At 35.3% G+C, this 25,984-nt stretch overlaps 2 protein-coding genes across 2 annotated transcripts; one reads left to right on the top strand and one right to left on the bottom strand.

The window, feature by feature from the left end:
- Positions 1-1,240: 1,240 nt before the first annotated feature.
- On the bottom strand, positions 1,241-5,546 carry LOC147522327 (vesicle transport v-SNARE 11-like). Its single transcript, XM_086592750.1, has 5 exons — positions 5,216-5,546; positions 3,648-3,706; positions 3,328-3,510; positions 2,174-2,344; positions 1,241-1,551 (listed from the first exon to the last, which is right to left on the bottom strand). Exons 1-5 carry the CDS (start codon positions 5,307-5,309, stop codon positions 1,399-1,401), a joined length of 660 nt encoding a protein of 219 aa, XP_086448876.1. The 5' UTR covers positions 5,310-5,546; the 3' UTR covers positions 1,241-1,398.
- An 11,451-nt stretch (positions 5,547-16,997) lies between these two features.
- LOC147522326 (pentatricopeptide repeat-containing protein At1g71210, mitochondrial-like) lies at positions 16,998-24,705 on the top strand. Its single transcript, XM_086592741.1, has 3 exons — positions 16,998-18,950; positions 21,012-21,115; positions 23,920-24,705. The coding sequence occupies exon 1, from the start codon at positions 17,626-17,628 to the stop codon at positions 18,856-18,858; it is 1,233 nt and encodes a 410-aa protein (XP_086448867.1). The 5' UTR covers positions 16,998-17,625; the 3' UTR covers positions 18,859-18,950; positions 21,012-21,115; positions 23,920-24,705.
- Positions 24,706-25,984: the final 1,279 nt, after the last annotated feature.

The raw sequence follows: 25,984 nt of genomic DNA, 5'->3' as shown, positions 1-25,984 counted from the left end.
TACTAGCCACGTTTAAATTTCGACTATGTAACTACCAATTGGAAACAGAGTGGTTGGATTATAGGGAATGTCATGGTGTCAGCATGTGTTAGTAGTCGTTAAACTGATTAATCAGGTTGTGAAACAAATAATTGTTGTATGCAGATAAAAGAAAACAATAGAAGACAAGGACAGAGTAACAGGTAATAACCAAGGCGCGGATTAGGCTGTCCTTAAGGAAAGATTTCGCCCCTTCCAATAGTGCGAGAAAGGCAACGGTGGATTGGCGTCTTCCTCACGAGGATTCAATGGTTAACAAAGAGTCTAACTTTTGCACTAGAATAGACTACCCTCTAGAACGACAATATAACTCTCTCTCTAAGGGCCGACAAGAAGAAGAAATAAAGAAAGCAATGATAGACTTATCTGTTTCTCTGATTCGGGTATGATGAGATGAAGGGATAGTCTGCGACGAAGTTTTTACGTAGTAGCAGCAGCTTGCACACCTTATATCTTAGTCGATACGGCCAAACGAAGTTACACGAGTTCTATCTCTCTGCGTCCTCTCTCTCTCTCTGTTCTGTGATTGATCCCTCTAATGAACACACCTGTGTTTATATAGAGGTATGATCGAATCATAGATGGAGAAGGACACCTCTCTAATTCGGTTTCACAAAACCAAATCAAAGTAGAACACAGAATCCAACTATTAGTGGAACTCCAGCCGAAACTTGTTCAAAAAGAAAAAGTTTAGGCTATTGATGATCCACTACCCACTAGTCTAACAGCCCAAGCCCACGACCGGGAGGGCGGGGGTGTGGTTTTTTGGGTGAGTCCTCCTCCTAACACAAAAGCTTTTTACCCTAAGGGCAACGGCACTTATGCTTTGAGGTTCACCTCAAATACCTCACTTGCTAGTGGTGGTTCATCAATGTGGGACTAAACAACACACAAGTATTTGAAATACACATGAAGATTCCAACAATAATAAGGTGCAGGATTTTTATTGAATTCGGGTTTCTCTTAAAAGTCAGTTAGACAATTAGCCACAAACATGAAAGCTACTTCTTGGCCTGTTTCGCCGGCCGTCATAACATAATATCTGTGACTTTGTCTTCCTAGGAACGGTGTGAACTGTGAAGTATCTGCCATAATAAAATAACATTTATATTATTAAAAGGGTTCACGCAAACGTGTGGAGAACTAGCACGTCGGAATTTCTTCTTCGCAGTCGTCCTTAAATAAATTTTGTACAAATGGATGGCAAAAGTTCACGTAATTAAACTTCTGATCGATCCACATTAAACTTCTGATCAAACTCGTGAATACAAACATACATTGAAATGACACATAGATATCATATACGTTCACAACAATCACACAATTTCACTTGATAGAATGTAAAATACATGGGTGTGACTAATGAAGGAGCTTGAAGTATAGGATTAAGATGATAGCAACGGCTAGTGATGCAATTATAGAACCAGCTATCCATTTGTTCCGGGTCATTCTTCTGGACATGGCAGTCAAGACTTTCTTACTTTTCCCGATGTAGTCATCCACCCCATGAAGCTGCAACAGAAGAAAATATCATGAGCACAATTACAAATTAAAAACATATAACAAAACATTAATTGCTAAACCAGTCAGTTGGGTTTCAGAATTGCGAATTTTGACACATAAAGAGGTGTGGCGGGACTGAGTTGATTCCGTCCAGGAGGCGAAATGGACTCCGTTTCACAGTGGTACCCTTTTCCCCTTCTACGTATCTTTTTTCTAGGAGCCTTACTGCAACACGTTCTACAAATCGTATAACATTACAATAAAGAAGACCCCTTGTACATTTTTTTAAGCCTTTCAAGATGAATGTCAAAATAAACTTGAATGGTGAATGAACTCTTACAACTTAGAGCATTCCCAATACAAGTCACTATGTGGGGAAATTGAGAGTTTTCACCTTTGAATACCAAAAAGCCCTTGCCCAATGCAAGGGTGACAAAGTTGGTGACTTGTAACTAAATCACAACGAGGGTAACACTTGATTTTCACTAAGTTGTGAGCTTCGGACAGAATCTCTCTCTCTCTCTCAAGCTTGGAAAACATGGGATTGTTTTGGAAAACACCAAGAACATTAGACAAGCAAATGTGTGCTTCGATTAATAGACACCCAAAAGAATATAACGGAAGGGCATACCGTGTTGCCAGCATGAAGGAGAGACTGGCGCTGGTTATGCAAATCTTGTAAGATTGAGACCCCAAGCTCTTCTGTCTCCAGCATTGTTCTTCTACTCTCCTTGATTCTATCACTGGACTGATTTAATCTCTCTGTTGACATTAATAATCTTCCTTTTTGATCAGCAGACACCTGAATGAGATATACTGAAAAGGATCACCAACATGGAAACACATAGAAGTTTATAATAATTCCAACAGTCTATGACAGCATTACTATCATTTTTTGGAGCGGTTATTCTTCAATCTGCTCAAGTAATTCAGACTCCTCGTGCCCTTTTTCCTGCGCTTCCTATTTGCATTGAGTGCAAAGGAAACAGCTAACACAAAGCAGAACGAAGAATTGATCGTATGTTGCAAACTCAAATAACTTGCGAGAACCAAACTACTTCCACAGTATATAAAGTTTAAATTCAAGTGATGTTACTTCAACGTACAAGCACTGAATCCAGATATCAAATAATAAAAATATTTATGGCATCTGTCTCAATTTATAAACTTAGTAGTAAATCCTTCTAAAACCAACGAACCCTTTCACATTCCATTAGGGCAAAAAAAAACTGACTGCCCAAGAAAACTTTAAACAATGATGAAGTACTTCCAGAGGAATAAGCACGAGTGTTATAGGTGCTTACCTGAAATCACTGATCAATTTAAAAGAAATATATAACTCTATGAGCACACAGCAAGGAGTTGATAAAATGAAGTATAAGTGTCCTACTGATGTGTGGATATTGACCTGAATCAAACACCAAAAAAACCAGAGTACCAGACCGAGATAAGTCACCCACCCAACTCAATGTCTATATCTTTTAATCCTAACCTGAAAGCTCCGTTGCAGGTCGATTAGAGTTAACCGCACTACAGATATATCTATCTAGTTTCAGGTCATAAGAGTACCAATCCAAAATTTAAACCTCGACCTTAAGCTGACACATGGACCCAGAATGAATCCCAGAATGAACCTAAGAAAGACGGTTTGGTTCTAAGCAGGCCGCTGGGGCCTGTCAAGGAATACCAAATTCACATACTCTTCATATAGCATTGTATCATCAAACATCAACAGGATTAGCCATAGGAAGGAACAGAAAATTAGTCCTGAGACCAGTCACATACCATTTTTGTATCTGCCAGTCCAGACTCCAACAACTCTTCTCTTGAACCCTGACTCGCTGAGGTGACTTTTTTAACTTCAGTTTTCAAATTGTTAAGATCAGACTTGTACTCCCTTAACTTTGCAAGAAGCATGGCTTTTACGCTTGGCTGCAAACTCCTTGCCTCAAGGTCCATTTTTCGGATCTGGAGATACACAAGAGAAGAACATGATAAGTCAGCATTTGCAGAAGAGAGAACTAGAAATGCTTTCCTTTCCCCCCTCTCACCCCCAAAAAAGAACAAACAACAAAAGGAACAAACAAAAAATGTTTCTACTGTACCAATGCCTCAGCATCTTCTATTCCAGTTTTTATTTCAGTAATCTTTTGCTTCTTTTGCTCTGCAAAAAAGTCAAAGGGAACGTTAAAAGTCAGCAGCTTATAAAATAAGAACAAAAAGAGTTCCCAGACAACTATAAGCAGTTCTGTTTTTACTTGGTGAATTTCTAATTACAAAGAAAATCATAATAACATACAGCAGACATCAACATGAAATATACAGTGAAGTTCATCAGATAAATAAGTGCAAGAAAATGTTGGTTTTCTTTTCTAATCCCAAACTCCTACTTCTGAAATGGAAGTTTCCCAATTTCCAAAGACCATCTACTAAGAATTAAGATTATGTCCAAGCAGAAAAGGGCACTTTTATTGGGATTACCTAGTGTGATTAAATAACATAACACCAACGTACAGACTTTTTGACCTTTATGAAGCTACGGAGAACCAAAAAATACAAAAGGATTACAAAAAAATCATGAGGATTCCTTCCAATTGCGTCTAGCACCGACACAATCTTTAACTACTAAGTACAGTGACACTGATATGGACATAAACTGAGAAGGTGCAGATACGTTCCCTGTAATACTACTTGATATACTTGAGAATTGAGATAATTAACACTAGGTACCAGCTCTAAGTGTTCTCTTTTCCAACTCTGCCAGTACATTGGTGAGTGCATACGACCTCCCAACAAAATTAGGTTGACACCACTTTGCTATTCTCTTTGCTCATAAGTCATAACCAAGTGTCAGAGCTGGCAGTAAGTTCCTACTATAAGCAGGTCCTACAAACGCTGTCTCATTTTAACTTCAACTACATTCATGACAGGCTTCATTGGGTAGGAACAAAAAGTGTAAGGTGACTAAAGCTAAAATAAAGCAAACAGTCCAGGTAGTGAAATGATGGTGTCAAACCCATCGGAAAAAAATAGAGAGAGCCAAGGTATAAGTTTTAGAGTGCCGAACCTCAAGGAGCATTCCATCAACAGTTTCATAAGAAATTATGGCCGATAGATAGATTGAAGCTTTTTAACTGTCAACAAAAAGCCTTCGTCTATACATTTGACTACAGTAGCTAAACTTTTGCTACCATTGTGTGCACTACATATTCTACAACCAAATCAAGCCTCACAAAATAACACAAAACACCCTTTTCTCTATTCTGATTCCAATGAAAGAGATACGAGGGAAATGTTACTATAAAGTTAGTGTCAAGTGGCTGAAGCGAAAACTTTCCTCTGAATATCATCATAACAAAGCAGACCGTTCCAGATGTAATATCTCCACATTAATATTATTTATACTACAAATACTGCAACTTGGAGCAATTAACAAAAAACATGTTTACTGCATATTCAAGTATGCTAATATACATGATTAGGGTGGGTAAGTAAAACATGTTTAAGGATTAGTCCACAATTGAACATGTTAATTAAATCTACAACAATTGGAGCTGACCAAAAATCAATAATTTCCTCATTATAAATATCCAATTAAAAAGTAATGAATAATTCATCATAAAGTTTGGTTGGAATGAAAATTGGATAAAAGGGGATGAAGATCAGGGTGTACCTCCATCAAGAAGAGAAGCAGAAGTGCATTTTTTGGATAAATTAGCTGAAAGCTCACAGTATTGGCGTTCATAACCTTCAAAAACTTCACTCATGACTAGTTTTTTTTCAAATCAAAGCTCTTGGGGTTTGATTAAATGAGGTAAAGAAGTAATTTTTGAAGAAATTGAGATGGGATTTTATCAAATTGAAGGATCGTGGAAGGAGAATTTGCTTTCAAATTTGATACCAACTCTTTTTTTTTTTTTAACTTTTGGGTATTATTATTTAATAGCCAAACGGGGCACATAATTTGGTATTTTACGAAAATATCCCTACATTGAACTGTATATTACGATCAATGCAACCGGGCAGATTTTAAGCTCATCGGACGAAATAGGTGATTTAATCGGTCACTCATCAAGCCTCCGGCCCAAATCCGACAAATAAGTACAACAACAATAGTCTAAGGCTAAGTCCAATGGTGCGACAAAACACTAAATATCACGTAAATTGTGATCCAATGGTACGTGAAATCACTAACCCGCTAACTCTATCGGTATAAGTTTCGCTATGTATACAGTGAATTTTAACGATATAGCGTATGCTCTGCATGCCAAAACGAGTGGCGGCCAACAGAACAAAAGAGCCACACGCCCGATTAATGAATGGCGGTTACAAAAGTTTGTTTTTTCTCTCTCCAAGCCACACGCCATTGTGAATGGCGGTTAAAAAAAAAATTCTCTCTCCAAGCCACACGCCATTGTGAATGGCGGTTACAAAAAAAAAATTCTCTACACGCCAGTGTAAATGGTGGTTACAAAAATTGTTTTTTCTCTCTCCAAGCCACACGTCAGTGTGAACGGCGGTTACAATTTTTTTTTTCTCTCTCCAGCAGTTACAAAAAAAAAAAAAAAATTATCTCCTACACGCCAGTGTGAGTGGCGGCTACAAAAGAAAAACCATTGGGTGAAACAACGCTATCCCACTAACCGCATATACTGTGCTATTGTGGTTTAGTGTTTTAGAGGTTCAAACCATTGGACTCAGCCTAATACACTTCCCCCCCACCTCAACGCGTACCGGCTATCCTTTTTTTTCAAACCTTTTGTAGATGGTATCATCTCTCTGGCAAGATTGCACCCCAAACAAAAAAAAAAAAAAAAAACTTCGAGTTTTCTATCGTGTTCATACTTCGAGCGTTGAGTTGTAAATCAACAATGGGAGTTAAAGTTGGCAACTTCACCCAATTCAAGTCGTGTCCCGTTTGAGTATATACTCAAACTTAGTTGGGTTGATTAAACTTGATTAGGTTGATTAAATTTGATGATTTCAAACTTGATATTTTTTTGGAGTTTAGGTGGAAGATTGGGTTGATTAAACTTGAGTTCGAGTTTGCCCAAGCTTGATGAAGTCGTTTTCGAGTTTGAGTTCGAGTTTGGGTTGATTAAGTGGAAGTTGATTTTTAAAATGAACATCGTGACAAACAAACCGAATTTTTTAAGTCTAAACGACCTAGCCATGTCGCCCAAGAGAGTCCCCAAACGACCTCGCCATGTCGCCCAAGAGAGTCCCCTAATGAACCCCGCCATGTCGCCCAAGAGAGTCCCCTAACGACCCCGCCATGTAGTTTAACAAAAAATCAAAAATTTTGTCTCAAACGACACGCACAGACCACTTGAGTGTACACTTAAACTACGCGGTGAGGTCGTTTAAGTGTACACTCAAACGACCCGAGAGATTCGTTATGGGGAGACCAGTTGAAATGGTTGTTGGGCCTGAACTTTGATGGCAAACTTGTAATACGACAAATTTGTAATATATATATATTTTTTTTGGAGGTTGCCAAATCCAATTTGATGAGTACCCAATAAAGGACCAAGAACAACTAACTCAAAATTTATCTCTTAATTTAAATGAGAGGTATTCAAAGGGACATTGCCACTACTTTTAAGATCTCCATTTATTTAGGGTTCCTAAGAGGGCACTCTCCGACCCGGAACCGGTTCTGGTTAAAAGAAAATACATCGGGTTCAATAGAAAATTAGAGGGGCACGCTCCTTGTAACTGGGTGACTTCTTTTCGGTTACCAACAGTGTGTAACTCATCTATAGCAACGAAAAAAAAAAAAAAAAAAAAAAGTGAATCCTCGCAAACGATCGTAGATCTCCTTCCACATTTCAGGTGAGTTTTACTTTATAATTGAATGTTGTTTCCTTGTGAGATTTTTCGTTGTTTGAATTTAATCATTACAAAAATTCAATTGCTAGTCATTGGATACAATGGTAGAGTTGTTGTCTTACTATGTTGTACCAAAATCATAGATATAGCGTATATGATTTTCGAAATGAAATTTAACTTATTGAATTGTTAAAAAAATGTGTTTTTTGTAGATCTGATGTTGATTCTATATTTTGATTCGTATTTAGACAAGTGGGTATTGGAAATTTTCTATTTAATTTGAAGTTTTAAGTGTATGGTTAGTTTAGAATCACGTTAGAATACTTTAATTTAACATGTTGAAGACAATTGAATCAGTGTAGTTGAAATTTTAAGTTGCTGGTGTTGATTTGTTAATGAAAAAGACTTATTTTTTAGTTATGAATATTATTGGAAGTTTTGTTGTCATTTGTGTTGTGTTGATGAGTGATGATCACTATTATTTAAAGTAGAAGTATATATTACATTTTGGTTGTTTGGATTATGTTTGTGTAAAGACGTAATAAACGACTTCGTTTTATGCCTTCATGCATGTGTTGTTGTTGTTGTCATTGATTTTTTTTCTTATTAGGTTTAAAAGTTGCTAATTAAGTGGTAATAAGTGTTTAAGTGTTGTTGTTGTTGTTGTTGTTGTCGGTTCAATTATTCAAATTTGTTGTGTTACGTCCGCTTGAGTTCTTTTCTCGATAAATCCCATTTTGTGTTCTTTAAGTTTCTTTGAGCAAGTGTTAGCGAATCTTTGCACCCTTATTCAATTCATTCAATTTTAGTCTACTACTTGCCCATCCTAAGAAATAACCCTTTTTAAATAATAAAATAAAAAACCTTTGTCTGGATATGAGTTGTTTGTAGGTAGTTATTACTTATTGTGAAGTTCGAGTTACTTCAAGTATATGAGTATATCGTTCTTTGGTACTTGGAGATAGTTTTAGGGGCCATTTGTTTTTGCCTCTTATAAGACCTCAAGGTCTTATAACCTCTTATAAGATGTGGCCCAGTGATTTTGGACATTTTTTTGGTTTGTTTTTTGCCTCTTATAAGAGGCATTCTACTAGAAATGTCTTATAAGAGGCTCAAATTCTATAAGCACCAAAATTGGATCTACTTCAATTCTATAAGTCTTATAAATTGAAAAATGACTCAAACACCCCCGTCCATATACTTCTAGCCTCATTTCTCTCTTCTTCTCCAAATAACTCTATTTCCCTAGCCACCACCGGCTATCACCACCACCACCACTACTACCACCATCACCACCACCACCACCACCACCATCATTACCTCCACCACCACTACCACTGTACTATTAAGCTATCACCACCACCACCACCGTGCAATTAAAACCACCACCACTTCTACTACTACTACCACCACCATCACTACCACCGTGCAATTAAGAACAATATCATCACTTCCACTACCACCACCACCACCACTACTATCGTACTATTAAGACTATCACCACCACCGCCACTGTGCTATTAAGACATCCACCGCTTCTACTACTACTACTACTACCACCACCACCAGTGCTATTAAAACCACCACTACCACCGTGCTATTAAAATCAATATCATCACCTCCACTACTACCAACACCACCACTATCACCGTACTATTAAGACTATCACCACCACCGCCACCGTATTATTAAGACATCCACCGCTTCTACTACTACTATTACCACCACCACCACCGTGCTATTAAAACCACCACCACTTCTACTACTACCACCACCATCACTACCACCGTGCTATTAAGACCAATATCATCACCTCCACCACCACCACCACCACCACCACTACCACCGTACTATTAAGACTATCACTACCACCGCCATCGTGTTATTAAGACATCCACCACTTCTACTACTACCACTATAACCACCACCGTACTATTAAGAACAATATCATCATCTCCACTACCACCACCACCATGCTATTAAGACCACTACCACCACCGCCAATTAAGGTAGTTTCCTAAAATCGATATTTTAATTATCAAAATTGATTTGAAATCGAAAATCAAACTATACGCTTGTTTCAAATTAATCTATTCAAGTTAAATGTGATGTAAAGTAGGGTTATATTTGTCAAATAACCATCTATAAGATGTCATGTATTTGTTTTTTCTATTTTTACAAGTACTTGTAAGAGGAACTTAAAATGAAAAACAAACCACTTTATAAGACCATCTTATAAGACCCTCTTATAACACATGGTCTTATAAGACCCTCTTATAACTTAACCCAAAAAAACAAATAGCCCCTTAACTTCCTTGAGTGCTATTAGACCACAAGTTTGGTAAAGTAAAAGAGTATATATATGAACAAAGAAACAAGGTTCTTAAGACTAATGCGTAACAACTTCCTTGAGTGCGATTAACATTTCAGTACCTAACCCGGATCGGCGTAGATGATATCATCACAACCTCTCTTTAACTAAACTCAGAAGATTGTAACCCTGCAACTCTTTGTATGGGTTGCAAAAGATCGAACTTCATGCAATCATACCAGTTCAATCACTGCCACTACCATCGCCAACACCACTACCACTGCCATTACCATTACCATTACCACCATTACCTTCACCAGTGAAATTATTTTAACCTGTTGTAAGAAGTACTGAAACAAGAGTACTTTGTTTTTTTTTTGCAATTCTTTCTTTTTGGGTGTTTGATCGCTCACTTGTTTCATTTCGTTTCAGGGAAGTTATTTGCCGAGGAAAAGGGAACTCTGTCAAGGTATGTACATTTCTTTTTAGTCCACTAATAGTGTGAGCTAAATTTTGTATTTGGTCCTGCTAAATTACGATTTTGCATAAGAATGCTTATGTTAATCTCAATGTGTGGAAATGTGGTTCTCACTTTTGAAGTCATATGAATTGTTTTTTACCATGCTGCTAATTTTTAGTGCTATTTTATAGAATTGCTATTTTAGTGCTATTTGTGGATTGTCTTGATTTCCCTAGTATTTTTCTACTGGAGCAATTAGCATTTGGGTCTCGTTTCCAGTCTGTGAACCGCATGTTGTACTATTCTTTGATCAACTAAATTCAAGTTACCTAAAGTTACCTACAGAAGAAAAGAAAAGTGAAGTTGGTGTTACATGTTAATGTTTGTTGGTCTAAAATTATCTTTGGTGGTGTCTATGATAGGGACCCAGGAAGGGAACAAGCAGCTGCGGTTTGCAAAGGACATTAAGGAACCATCTTGAAGCTGTGTACAGAAAGATTTGAGTACAAAGCCATTTTGAAGCACAATGCTTAGGAGCAGATAGTAGTAGCATTTTTGGAAATATTGCGGTGAACAAAGAAGTGGTACTTTCGAACAACTCAAAGCTTATGAGGAAGAATTGGACTTGCAACATGCTCTGATAGAGTACCAAGTATAAGACTTTTCTTATAAAGCTTTTGCGTTTGAATGTAAACTAGTCAACTTCTTTTAATGGGGAGTTCCATCCTTGTATGGTCCAGTGTTTGCTATTGTTCCGATATTTTCACTTTAATGATGAACGACTGATTGATTACCGAAAAAAAAAAGTTTGTTGGTCTTGCATGCTTGTAGGAAATTTAGTCCATCCACAACACATGAAGAGGATGTGATGTGAGAACCTCACATCGAGAAAGAAAACTACATGTAAATAAAAAAGGCACCAAAGAGCCCTTAAGCTCACAAAAGCTCTTATTGAAAATTGTATTTGTTAAACGGTAACCGGTTACTAAAACTCAATTTCGGTATCCCCAAATAAAATTTGTAATAGTAAAGTGGTAACCGCCACGAAATTAAAACTCAATTTCGGTATCCAATTGCTAATTTGATAAATGGTATCTAGATGCTGAAAATTGCTCAAAATTTTGGTGTTCAGTTGCTGAAAATTGTATTTGTAAAACGGTAACCAGTTACTAAAACACAATTTCGGTCTCCCTAATTTGAGAAAATTGCTCAAAATTTTGGTGTTCAATTGCTGAAAATTGTAATAGTAAAGTGGTAACCAGTTACTGAAATTAAAACTCAATTTCGGTATCCAATTGCTAATTTGATAAATGGTATCTAGATTCTGAAAATTTCTCAAAATTTTGGTGTTCAGTTGCTGAAAATTGTATTTGTAAAACGGTAACCAGTTACTAAAACGCAATTTCGGCATCCCTAATTTGAAAAAATTGCTCAAAATTTTGGTGTTCATTTGCTGAAACTTGTAATAGTGAAGTGGTAACCAGTTACCGAAATTAAAACTCAATTTCGGTATCGAGTTGCTAATTTGATAAATGGTATCTAGTTGCTGAAAATTGCTCAAACTTTTGATGTTCAGTTGCTGAAAATTATATTTGTAAAACGGTAACCGGTTACATAGCAACGCGATACCGAATAATGCTACAATATATAGCAACGCGATACCAAAAATGGTTTTGACAAACGGTATCTCGTTACCGTGAGTTTGTTGAATGCCTTTCTTCAATGCCCCACCTACACCTACCTTTTTTTTAATTGCATACAAATTTCCCGCCAACATTCAAATTATAAACTTCGGTACTAAGATACCGTGACAAAAACAAAAAACAAATTTTAAAAAATTACATTGTTGTTATGCCCTTCTTCAACATTGAGATATGGGTTGTTATATTGTGATGAATCATCCATATGAGAGTTGGGTAATGATGGCTCTTCCATTTGAGATGAGGTAAGAGATGAAGATATTAAGAGTTGAGAAGTAGAGGAAAGTTGAGTTGAGTTAAGAGTATGGATGTAGATTATTGGAGAAAGAGAAAAGTGTAGTTGTATTTAGGGTTTGTATTTTGATGGTGTGTAGTTGTATTTTAAGGTTGTGCATTTTGAAAGTGTATATTAGTTAAGAACAATATGACAAAATATTGAATTTTTATTGAAATAATTGGGTGAAATATTAAATTTATGTTAAAATAATTGGGTGAAATATTGAAATATCGAGATGTCTAACCCTAAACCCTAAACCTTAAACCCTAAATTGAAATATTGATAAATGGTATATAGTTGCTGAAAATTGCTCAAAATTTTGGTGTTTAGTGGCTGAAAATTGTATTTGTAAAACTTAATTTCGGTATCCTAATTTGATAAATGGTATATAGTTGCTGAAACTTGCTCAAAATGTTGGTGTTCATTCTTTGAAAATTGTATTTGTAAAAGTGGTAACTAGTTACCCAAATGAAAACTCAATTTCGGTATCCAATTACTAATTTAATAAATGGTATCTAGTTCTTTGAAAATTACTCAAACTTTTGGTGTTCAAGCCATCAAAATTGTATTTATAAAGTAGTAACCGTTTACCTAAATTAACATAAGATTGGGAAGATTACAACATTCTACATTCTACAATTCCTTTTTTTTCCTTCCCTTTCACAACAACTTTTGTCCCAAACCCATGACATATGTTATCAACTTCCACTTCCAATTCCAATGTAAGCTTTCAATGTGCTTAAATTAGACTTAAATTCAACAAAAAGGAAATAGTTAGACATATACCCAACTTAAAGAAAATAATTGAAGTGGAGAAGAAAATCCTTGTAAGTGTGTGTGGATTGGGTGAGTTTTTCTCCTATAGTTTTAAATTTTTGTAAGTTTCTATATTAGGAATGGAGAAGAAGTGTTTAAAGAGAAGTAGATTTGAGGGTGGGGAAAGAAAGAGAAAAAAAAAAGGCTAAAATTTGGGTTTGAATTTCAGTTTGAATTTGAGGGGGAAGCAAAAAAGTTGAAAATGAGTTTTGAGTTTGATTTTGAGAGGGAAATTCAAATCAACTTAAAAAGAGAATAAATTGATTTCGAAATTTCATAAAAACAATTGGGCAAAATATTGAAATAGTATTGAATTATTGAATAATTGGTCGAAATATCAAAATTGTTTTGAAATATTGAAATAATTGGTCGAAATGAAAACTCAATTTCAGATGTTGAGATATCAAAATAATTGAAATATTAAAATATCGAGATGCCTAACCTTAAACCCTAAACCCTAAACTCTAAATTGGGAATATCGAGGAATCTCAAATTTTGACACTATTACAAATTGAAAAAATAATAATAAAATAGGTGTTAGATTAAATAATGAATATTAACTTCCAAATGTATTAGATGTTAGATACTAGATTCAAAATATAGTTAGAACTGTATTGATTTTTTTTTTCGAAATATAGTTATATTATTGTTAGAACTGTATTGGCTAAACCACAAACATATGTACAGTTGCTACATATCAATTCTGAAATCATAAATAATAACCAAAATATTTTATTATGGAATGGAAAATAGGTTTAAATTATATCATTTAATCAAACTTTAATTTGTTGGTAAAAATTTAGATGTTAAATCGATTCAAATAAAGTCTAGTTAGAACTAGGGGTGACAGTTTTGTACACGACCTACTAACCCGACCCGACAATAATCCGACCACCTAAATTAGCGGGTTTGGATTAGGAAAAAGGCTTTCGGTCATTTAAGGGTTGACCCGCCTAACCCGTCAAATAAATGGGTTGGGGGTCACATATGTTAACCCGAAGTTACCGTTAAGGGAGACCCGATTAGTTTTCGGTCTAATGGGTCAGGTCATCAACCCGTGATATGTATAACCTTGTTTTAAGACAAGTGAATTATTTTTTAAAATCTCACTATCCCAACAACTTAAAATAAACGACTAAAATGAGAAGGATTAGCTGTCATATTGATTCATTCGATAAATACATGTTTCGTTATTCAATTTTCATTGATATGTAATTGAATTATGAATTATTCTTGAGAATTTTTTTTTTTTTGATATATTTTTTTGATAAATAAAATCGTAAAATACTAAATATTTTGCATATAGATTGTCTGTGAATCCGATCCGAAAATGATTTGAAATTGACCCGTTGGCTTAGCGGGTCACCTGTTGGGTAACCCATTATATAGGCGGTTTGAGTTTGGGTTTAACAAACTCGACACGATTAATAATTGGGTGATTTGGGTTTGCTCTCCTAACATGTGACCCAGATATGACACAACACGAATCCGACCCAACCCGTACGACCAATTGCCACCCCTAGTTAGAATTGTACTGTTTCAAACCTTAAATCCTAAACATAAGTAAAGTTGCTTCTAATTCTAAAATAAAAAATTACAACCCAAACGTTTTATTATAGATTGGATAACATAACGGGTTAATTTAAATAATTATATCGTCTAATCCAATTTTAATATGTAGGTAAAGTTTTAAAGTGTAGTTAGAACTGTACTAATTCAAACCTTTTCCAAAATAAAAAATTATAATCTAAACGTTTTATTATAGATTGGAGAATGGGTTTAAATTATATTATATAATTCAATTTTAATTTGTTGGTAAAAATTTAGATGTTAGATTCAAAGTTTAGTTAGAACTATATTTATTCAAACCCTAGAGACATGTACAATTGCTACCAATTGAAAAATAAAAATTATAACATAAATGTTTTCTACTAAGTTATCACCTAAAACAACTACAAATAAGTTAAAATATGCTAATTATTAATCAAATTATTATCAAATAGAAGATGAAATATTTAAATATTAAAATTTGACAACACAACAACAAGATACCGAATGGTTTATGAATTTTTGGTGTCTATTTGTTGTATCTTTACTTAGTAAATGGTAACCCATTAATCATAATTTATGGTTATGTTTCAAAGAACCCGTTACCGTGGTTTATAATATTTTACGACAATGTGTTACCGTTCATCAAAATAGCACATACATCAAGATTACACAAAATTTATTTTGAAATCTAAGATTCAAACTATCATAATTCATTTAGTTTCAATTCCATTAGGCAATTTCAATTATATTAATCTCCAATTTATTTATTTTTCATGTTCAATTGATTCTTCTAACATCATATAGTCTTCAATTTATTCGAGATTGAGATGTGGGTATTTGTAGTCACGATAAATCGCTTCATTTGAGAGTTGGATAATGATACATACTTCATTTTAGAGTTAAAATATAGAGGTATTGAGAGTAGAGAAGTAGAGGGAAATTGAGTTGAGTTGAGTCAAGAAAAATTGAGTTGAGTTGAGTCAAGGAAAATTGAATGAATTGGATGTAGATAATTGGAGAAAGAGAGTGTATTTTGATAGTGTATATAGTTGCACAGTGCAAATTAGTTAGTTAAGGGCAATAGGAGGTTACCACTATTTTTGATGGAGAGTGCCCTCTTAGAAAACATGGGTTTTAAGTTGGGACACAAATGTAATAACAAATTCCGGGTTGGAGAGTGCCCTCTTAGAAATGGAGAGTGTATTTAAGAATAGCCTTTATTTATATAGGAAGTCAGTGTATAAATTGTTTCCCCTGGAATCTTAATTTCATTTATGTTGGATATTTATCTGAAGGTAATTTATGTTCGAATCTAAATGTCACATTTTTGCGACAAACCATATGAATACTCAAATTCACACATGTCAACTTTACAATTTATTAAGTTTAAAGTTTTCTTTCCACTGGAAATCTGGATTGACAACAACACGTGTCCCCACACGTTGTTTCACAATTTTCTTCATCAAATATCAAATGATCATATTTCAAGATTTCGGGATTTCCGTACGGTATTCATGTATATGTCGCAAGTTGAAAATTTTCGAAATATATTGGAATCACGTAACATCGTCACTATGCAACCATGGAGGTTTCAGCCCCAACCTTAAAACGCCACACTTGAAAAACCCCAATACTCTAACAGCCTTCATTCCCAGGCTATTTCACTTATCTTTCTGTAATTAAAAATACAATTTTTATCAAAAAACAATGCTGTTTTCGACAAGTATAGCATCCAGGCCAATATTGCATAAATGTTTTATTATAAAATTTTCATCTTTTTTATCTTCTAGTTGTTATACTTCATCTGCTGCTGCTGTGCAACCATTTTTACCTACACCAAATTTTGATGAGTATGATTCAAAACAATTAGCTTCATCATTTAAAGATTGGTTTAGAACTAGAGAAGATGCTTTACTTAATAGAATATTTGAGATCTTAGCTGCTACTGCTACTACTACTAAAGAGGATGATGATGATTTACCAGTTTCTGCTAGAACATCTGAATTGGAGCTGAGTCAATTAGGATTGAGATTAAATGAGATGTTTGTGTTGAGAGTGTTGAAATCTGGTAAGGATGTTTTGTCATGTTTGAAGTTTTTTGATTGGGCTGGTAGACAGCCTGGGTTTTATCATACTCGCGCTACATTTCATGCCATTTTTAAGATTTTGTCTAAACAGAAGTTGATGTCGGTGATGTTGGATTTTTTAGAGAGTTATAGAATGCAGAAAATGTCACATAGAGTCAGGTTTTATGACACTCTTGTTGCTGGTTATGCTGTTGCTGGTAAACCTGGTATTGCATTGAAATTGTTTGGTGCAATGCGGTTTCAAGGTTTTGATTTGGGCCCGTTTGCGTATCATGTGTTTCTTAATGCTTTAGTGGAGCAAAGTTGTTTTGATGTTGTTGAAGTTGTATTGAAGCAAATCAAGTTGAGGGGTTTGGAGAACGAGGTTACTTCGTGTATACGAGTAAAGAATTACTGTAAGCAAAATAAGTTGAGCGAGGCGGTCTTTTTATTTCTTGAGGTTGCAGAGTAAAGGCGATGTGATAAATGATCATATGGTGGGTATTCTTGTTGATGCACACTGTAAGAAGAATAAGTTTAAGGAGGCACATCGATTGATGGAAGACTTTTGGGGCTTAAGGAAGTTTTCACTTGGGAATACGATGGTATCTGGATTAGAAATCTTGTTCAAGCTGGGAAACTTGATGGAGCAATGGATTTCTTGCAAAGTAAGAAGTTAATGGAAGGGTATGTTCCCTGGTATTCGATATAATGTTTTGGTTTGCCGGCTTTTGAGAGAAAACAGGCTTGATGATGTCTGTGACTTGTTGGTGGAGATGATGGAGGGAGAATTTCTCCGGATAAGGTCACTATGAATGCTGCCATGTGTTTCTTTTGCAAGGCTGGAATGGTGGACGCCGCTGCTTGACTTGTATCATTCAAGGTCAGACTTCGGTTATCTCTGAATAAGCTTGGCTTATAACTATCTTATTAACACGCTTTGTGGAGATGGGAGTGTTGACGAGGCATATCGGGTGTTACTGGATTCAATTAAGCAAGGTTATTTTCCTGGCAAGAGGACTACTTGTATTCTTGCAGATGCTCTCTGCAGGGAGGGGAAGTTGGATAAGATGAAGGAGCTAGTCCTTATGTCCCTAGAATTAAATATTATGCAAAGTGAGGCTGTATGTGTCAAATTTATCTCAGCTCTCTGCAAGGCCAGGAGGGTGGAAGATGGGTACTGCATTCATGGGCAACTTAAAAGACATGACAAAGTTAGTTATCGGTATACTTACTTGGACTTGATACACGGTTTTAACAGGGCAAATCGCAGGGATATGTCCTCTAGACTTCTGATTGAAATGCAAGAAAATGGTCACAGGCCGACCAGGAAAATGTATAGAGCTGTTATTTGTTGCATTTGTACCATGGTTAACCCAGAAAATTGCTTCTTTAAATTGCTAGAGATGCAGTTGTCACGTCAGGAGCCTGCATGTAAGCTTTTCAACTTCTTCATTGATGGAGCTGGTCATGCTAAGAGACCCGATCTGGCTAGGGAAGTATTTGAAATGATGGCTAGAAATGGTATTGAGCACAATAGCGACACCAAAATTTTTATGATGCAGAGTTACCTGAAGGGTGAACGCATTGCTGATGCTCTAAACTTTTACAATGATTTATGCAAAAAAAGCAAAAAAGGTAATCCTGGGAGGAAACTCAACAATACTATGGTAGTAGGTCTCAGCAAAGCCAACAGGCCAGATCTTGCATTGGAGGTGCTGAGGGATTTGAGAGAGAAAGGATTGCTTCCAAGTTTGGAGAGCTATGAGGAGCTTGTGCGATCATTTTGCACAGTTGAGAATTATGATATGGTGGTAGAAGTTGTTGATGACTTGTTGAAAACTGGACGTAAGGTTTCTTCATTTATTGGTAATACACTCTTGTTGCATTCAGTTAGAAGTCGAGAACTTTATCAGGCTTGGGTTCAATCAGGAAATGTGACTACAGAAGCATTTCCATCAGGTGATTTTACTCTTGGAGAGCTAATTGGTTTATTTTCTGGTGTCTATGAGGTGAATGAACAACTTGAGGACTTGGATGAAGTAATCGAACAATGCTTCCCACTTAACAACTTCACATACAATACATTGTTGAGGAGACTAAGCATGACAAATAGATTGGACAGCTTCGTTGAGTTGTTTAATAAGATGCGCAAAAAAGGGTATCAACCCGATTCTTATACTTACAACATTGTCGTACAGAGTTTGTGCAAGCACGGGAGGAGAAATGAGGCTATGAGGTGGGTGGGGGAAATGCATCGGATGGGTTTTGACTTAACTAAGCATACAGAACAACTCATGTAGGTGACAATAAGCATCGACAAGTGATTTGGTTGATGATCTGTATACAGTCAGCAACAGTCACCTGTCTAAGAATCCTCTCACATGGTAATCAGGTAATTTCAGGATCATATATGTATTGTTGAATTTCTATATTCAAGTTCCTTGTAGCATTGTTAAACTAAGACACAACTTTTCATCTTGTGATGGATAGGTTAGTAAGTTTCTTACTTTCTTTACCAAAAAAAAAAAAACACGTACTTGTTTGATGCATCAATGTACCTCATGGTTCACACACACACATACACAGCTTTTAGCAAATTTTATCGAGGAAACTGATGGCTATTTTTGACGAAAGTGATCCGCATCATGAGGATATTGATCTCATGAAAAAAACAGCCTATCAATATAACAAAACAGGGCTGTTTTACACTCAACGGCTGGGATTCCATCCTGCAGTGGTCCGAGTGGTGGCTGGGATGGATTTTTTTGCCTCGAACACAGTGTTCGTGAGATTAGAATATTAGAGAGAGAAAAGAAAGAAAAACTTTCGCACAAAAATTAGAACATCCTCTTTGTCACTCCGCCTTCTCCAAGCAACTTCTTCATTCTGATCTCTTTGTATTCTCCAAGCAACTTCTTCATTCTTTCACTGAAGCCAACGCCATCACTCACTCTCTCTCCTTAGTTCTACCTTATGCAATCTCTCTCTCCTCTATTTTATCCTTCTGCCCTAATATAGACCTTTATCCAGTCTGAAACTCAACTCGATTTAGATGAAAATTCTCACAGTATGCTTGACTCTATCGACATATTGTTCAGGTGTGGTTAATTTTTTTATAAATTGAGAAAATGAAAGAGTAGATTAACTAAACATCTCCCTAATCACCAACGAAATAATGTGTAAATGTTTAGTTAAAGATTAACAGACCTCATCTCCCTCACAGGTCCAGCACCAGCTCAGGTAGTTTTTAAGTGACAGACCACATCTCCTTTTTTGTTGACCATGCCCAACAAAATGAAGCATTGCTCTGTTTGTTAGTACTTGTCGTCATGTGTTAGTCAATTTTTTTTCTATGTTATGCATACACCTATAATATGTTACTTGGCGAGATGCGATTTGTTGTCGACGCGAATCTTGAATCCAATTTGTTCAAGGTGTTTCATGTAGTTCAGTGTTATTTGGGAGTTAATGCATTATGCATCCACTATTGTACTGACATTGGAATTTGATTGAACTAATTCACTAATTAAACTTGACCACTAGAAAGGCTTCTTTTTAGTTATACATATATCAAGAAGTGAAAACAGAAAAAATCTCAACAGACTTGCACTTTTTTTAATCTAGAATGGTCGCTCTTACACATTTACTACTATATTCATGGAAGGAAAGGCCATTCAATCTGTTATAGTTCTAGAGTAATCAATATTATTAAAGATGAATTTGTTGAAGTATTTTCAGGTTTTTTTTCCTTCATGACTTGGAAGTCATTGCATAAAGGAGTTCATGCTCTCTGCTATATGCAAATCACAAAGAAAAACATTTGCACATGTTAAGATGTGCCAAGAGGAGGTCTTCTCTTAATCAATTTGCTTGCAGTGTCCCTTTGGTATAGTTGAAAATGTTGGAAGTATAGTTTTAAAATGCTACAAATAATTACCTGCTTGAGGTAGTTATATCCAAATGCTACGAATAATTACCATTGCTTTACTATGGTTAGCCTTTTTTTTTTCTAAAGGAAAGGGATGAAAAATCTTATACTCAAACTTTCTCTGGGTTCCAAATATTTATGAAGATATTGTAACGTATATTTAGTAAAGTGTTAAGTACAAGGTCTTCATTGTATATTTATTGTATCTTTTATTCTCTGTGCAAGTGTGCATGTAATTTGAATGAAAAAAGTGGTGTCAGTATCGCAGATATTAATTACGTACATTAGTGAATTCATTGTTTTTAATGTTTGCTTCAGTGTATTTCTTTAGCTTACTGTCTTAGGTGTTCCCTTCTTTTCATTTTCTTGCATTCTACTACTTTTATGGTTTTGAAGCACCTTTTTTTAAAAGTAATTTTCCTGCTTAGGCAATTTTTTGGTTGAATATATTCATTTCCTTTTTCAGTTTTTAGTTACTGTTTTAACAGCACTTGTGAATCTTACACTTCTGCATCTACATTGTAGGTGTGTCAAAGGCACTATGGCCATCAATAGCAAGGAGCTCATTGGATATGGTTGTCATCAGTGATTCATGAAGTTGGAGAGCGGGCATCTTCGTTTGTGCAGAGGTATTTTGTCTGTGATTTAGTGTGATCTTTTCACTAGTTTGGCTTCACTTGGGGTTTTGATTAAGCCAATATGATTTTTCTGAGTTTTTTTCTTTTTTGAGAAGATTTTGTTATTGTTAGAACTTACCTGGAGTCTTTCAAACATTTACATTGTCATGGAAATAATCTACTGTTGTGTGATCAATGATATTATTTTGTTATGAGTTATTATGGTTTGCTGAAAGTAGTAGTTTATTGAGTACATAGTTTAACTTTATATATTATAACTAAAATATATTGTTGCAAAGTGCTTGCCATCGATAATGATATTGACCCTATAAGCATTGACTTGCATAAACCTTTACTGTCCTACTGAAGTTGCATTTAGGCTAAATCCAATGGTTTGGTGCGCCATCCCACCATAGCACAATAAGACAATGAATAGAGTTAGCGGGATATTGTTTTTGGGTCCAATAGTTTTTCATCTACCCACCAATCCTAGTGGCGTGTGGTCAAAGCCCATAAATCCAGGAATATTTGTAGCCGCCATTACAATAGGTGTATGACCAAAAGGAAAGAAAATTGGTGGGGTATATAGGCTTGTACCAAACAATTTTAACATCCCCTCCCCATTTTGCCCCTTTCTCTCTCTTTTCACCGAAACATAATAAAATAGTACAAAATGAAAAAGAGTGGATACAAATGTAATTGAATAAACTAAATTATTTAAAATCAATTTGGTCAACTTGGTAGGGACACATTGTTCTAGCCACTATTGTGAGTGGCGGGTGGAAATGTTGAACCAAAATTTTAGCCGCCACTTAGTGAGGCGTGTAGGTAGATTTCTTTTACCTGCCGCTCATGCTGGCATGCGGACCATACACTGTCTCATTAAAACTGGCAGTATAAATAGGTAAAATTATACTGATAGCGTTGGCAGGTTAGTGTTTTGACCAGTGTAGTCAGGACGTTAAAGCGCACCTAAGGCGTAACACCCTCTTTGTGCCTTAGGCCAAGGTCTTGGTGTGCGCGCCGCCTAATTAAAGTGAGGCGCGTAGTAATAAAAAAAAGATATATCAAATAAAAAATAAAATAAATATTAAATATGACATGAATTATCACTGATTTGCTTAGCCAAACTTTAAAATTAATTTTATGTGATTGTAAACATGAAACCATTGTAGTCATTTAAAAGAAAAATCTTAAGCAATAAGTAAAGAGCAAAATAAAATTTGTATCTCTCAATACAATCTAGCTCAATTTCAATAAACTAAAATAATGAACCAATTGAATTGAGCCAAATGAATTCTTTATCAAATAGAACACGTGATTCAAATTTTAGAATCCTACAAAAGTTCATTTAATCCATCTTTGTGTCTTCTCTCAATCCATACAACTTCACAAAAATTAGTCAAAATTAAGCTTAGAATATATTTCAAAATGAAACTTACTAAATTTGTACAATTTCTTGTCCCATACAACAATTGGATCTAGTATAAATGTGTCATGTATAGCAAAAATTGTAAAAAAAAACAAAAAAACTGTAAAAGTTGACAAAATTTGCAATTATGCTCAGATAACACAAAATCGCAAAAAGGCACAAAAGGCACGCGCCTTATGTTACCTCCCGCGCCTTGGTCAAGGCAAGGCACTAAAGTGCGCCTCTCCGCACCTCTTTGCGCCTTGACCACACTGGTTTTGACTGACCATTGGGTTAGAATTTCCATCATATTTGGTGGGATGGCGCACCATTGGATTTAGCCTTGGGCAGTATTTGGCCATGTGAGTTTAATGGTTTTAGATATGGAAATATATGGCGGATGAGTCTGGGAAGGGAGTCACCCTGTATATCTGCCAAAGCTTCTTTGTCGTATTATTCTACATCGTGTGTTTCTCGATTTTAATAATATAATTATTATTATTTACCAATGAAATGTAGGTGATGTAAAAGGTCATGTACATGAGAACTACATTTGAAAGAGTAATGAGAAATGGTTGTGGCTATTGAGCAATGAAAACAGCTTTGCCTGTTTATTATGCTTTTCCATGGAAAAAATGTCTTCTAGCAGTAAATTGTTGATTACCCATGTTATTTGTATATTGTGTATGCATTGTTTTACTAAGCCATGTGAACCCTATTGTCAGTACACCATTGTTAGACCACTTCAGGGAGGCAAGAAATCCAATTTCAAATACTGACATTTCAATATCCTTAGAATGCAAGATCTTCTAGACATATTTTACGGATCAAAATGTGTATCCTCTATAGACTGGAGACATAACATATATAATCTTGCTTTAGGGTGTTTCTTAGTTCAATGCTGAGGTGTAGACGCACTTTATACCTTTATTGATTGACTATCAATTAGCTCTCTTTTTACTGGTAGCCAAAAATTATTATACCAGACATAAAGGCACTCCTTGGGGGTCTCAAGTCAACCATTTAATGTTTTTTCGTATGATTTTTTTTTTCTTAAGAAAGAAAACAAAAACGAGATAATCTAATTCTCTGATCTCTGTGATGATGTGTTACCTTTTTTTTTGGTCGTTTTATATAAATATATCAATGAAAAGAAAGAACTTTCTTCTATCCCAATATATCTCTCTTTCTTGCATCTAATTTTGAAATTTAATTTTCTTCTTTGTCATAGTTGTATCTCTTCATTCTTTATTTCTAATTTTCCATTACACTAATTTTGTAACTATGGTTGTATCCTATTTTCGTTTTTGATAACCCTGATTATATCAAATTGTACTGATTAGGACTTGGTAAACAATGAGAGGAGCATTCTGAGTTTCTAATTGATGCATCATTTTGTGTACAGGTTTGTTGTAATGAGTATGCCTCAATAGTCCTAACAAGATCCTTTTGGCATTTGGCTGAGAAAGTTGACGGAGAAACGTGATGACACCTTCTGGGATAATGCTTTGATATCCTTTTGGAATTGTTAGCCAATTTTGAAAAGCTGATATACTGATCGAAGTGATTGCGTTTGCCGTTCAGCCCTTGATCTTCATTTACATTATACTTTGATGAGATTCTTGTGCACATTTCATAAGGTGACAAGCCAGCTTCTCTTGGACGCCCAACTCTTTCTTGATGCTCATTGGACAGCCCCAACGACACTAGAACCTATTGGAAATTCATATAAATTATTTTGGAAAATCCTTTTGGACTTGATAGATGAGGTAGCAAGTACTGGGCTACTGATTTCAGAATCTAGTCTGGAGTAAGCATCCGAAAGATAGGAGAAATAGAGTTAAGTTGTCAGTGGTTTCATTTGTGCTGAAATGAGCACATGTTACTCAATGGGGGAGAGGATGGTCTTGAACTCTTGATAAAGGAAGCATTGCAGAAAAGAATAAATTATCAGGTGTACCTATTTTACGTGCATCTGGAGTAGCAATTAGCTGCCAAGTTTTGTTTTTGATAGGTTTACCCTTGTTGTAGCTTGTAATTAAATGACTCTGCATGTTATACACACTGAACGTGATTTACTTCTGAAACTAAGTTTAGTGAGGAATGTTGCGGATAATACCCATACTACATTTTTGATCTCGGGACATCGGTTTCAGATGTTATAATATACATGTGTATGCCTTCTGATGGATTTTAAGCAGGTTTGCAGCATGTCACTGAATTGCTTGTTAATAATTTTTTTTAAGTATGCATCATGTTAACATTGTAAAACACTGCCTAAAGCGAGTGGGTTACTCTGTATCTCTAAGACAGCTTACCAAGTTTGTGATTATTAGGGAAGATAATGTAGGTACTTGATATTTGTCAGCTAATGCTGAAGTTTCATCCAACGAGGCTATCAAACGCGCTTTAGCCATTCACGTATTTCAGAAACGGCGGTGTATGGTGTACTGGATTGTGGACTTTGATTTCTTGCACGGTATCTACTTGCTATGTTTCGGTGATTAACCATACCTATGACCAAGGCAGTAAATTGCTACAACTATATTTTTTAAGGTTTGGGAAGCACATCTTCCTAATGAGAGTAAGAGTTCAAGCACAGACAACAACACAGTTAGTTATAACAGAATGTGACAGCTAAGCATTAGTTAGGTGTAACAAACTCTGTAGCTGTATTGTGTACAGTATAAACAGAAAAGAAGTATAATAGAGAAGGATTCATTTAATAAAGTTTTTCATTTTTGAGTCATTGTAAATTTTTTGTTATTCATTTTATTTTCATGGTATAAGAGCATTTTGCTCAACATCACAATCGATGCTAAACCTAATTTCTCAAATTGATCAATTTCAATTCAGTTCTTTTGCTGATTCATCAATCTTTATCAAATTTCTTCAAATCTATCAATTAAATTGATCATTTACATTAATTTCATCATCAATTACTTCTTAACATGGCAAGAACAAATCAAACAACAACAAATAATCATATCAATCAGAATCAAGGACAACAATTCAATTAGAATCAAAATCAAAATCAAGGAGCAACTAATCTTCAAGCTTCAACAACGGCGAAATCTTCTAGTTTAGTGAGTTATGTTATGAATCCATCCATGCTTCAGAATATCTCTAACTTTGTTACTATTAAGCTAACTCGAGAAAACTATATGCAATGGAGATATGTCTTTCTACCTATCTTGCGTACATTTAATTTACTTGGAATTATAAATGGAAATGAGCCATGTCCTAGTGAATTTGTAATTGATAGAAATGGAGCTGTTACAACACAAGTAAATCAAGCTTACAATGAATGGGTGAAATGATATCAGATCTTACTCGTATGGATAAATACCACACTATCATTATCACCTGAATTCCTATCTTATGTTGTTGGCATACCAACTTCAAGAGCTTTATGGATGAATTTGGAGAAACAGTTTGCTGCTATATCAAAAGCACATGTAAACCAATTA

Source organism: Coptis chinensis, chromosome 1 (assembly GCF_015680905.1).
Source record: "Coptis chinensis isolate HL-2020 chromosome 1, ASM1568090v1, whole genome shotgun sequence".
Taxonomy (NCBI): Eukaryota; Viridiplantae; Streptophyta; class Magnoliopsida; order Ranunculales; family Ranunculaceae; genus Coptis; species Coptis chinensis.
This window is presented reverse-complemented; position numbering and strand designations above follow the sequence as displayed.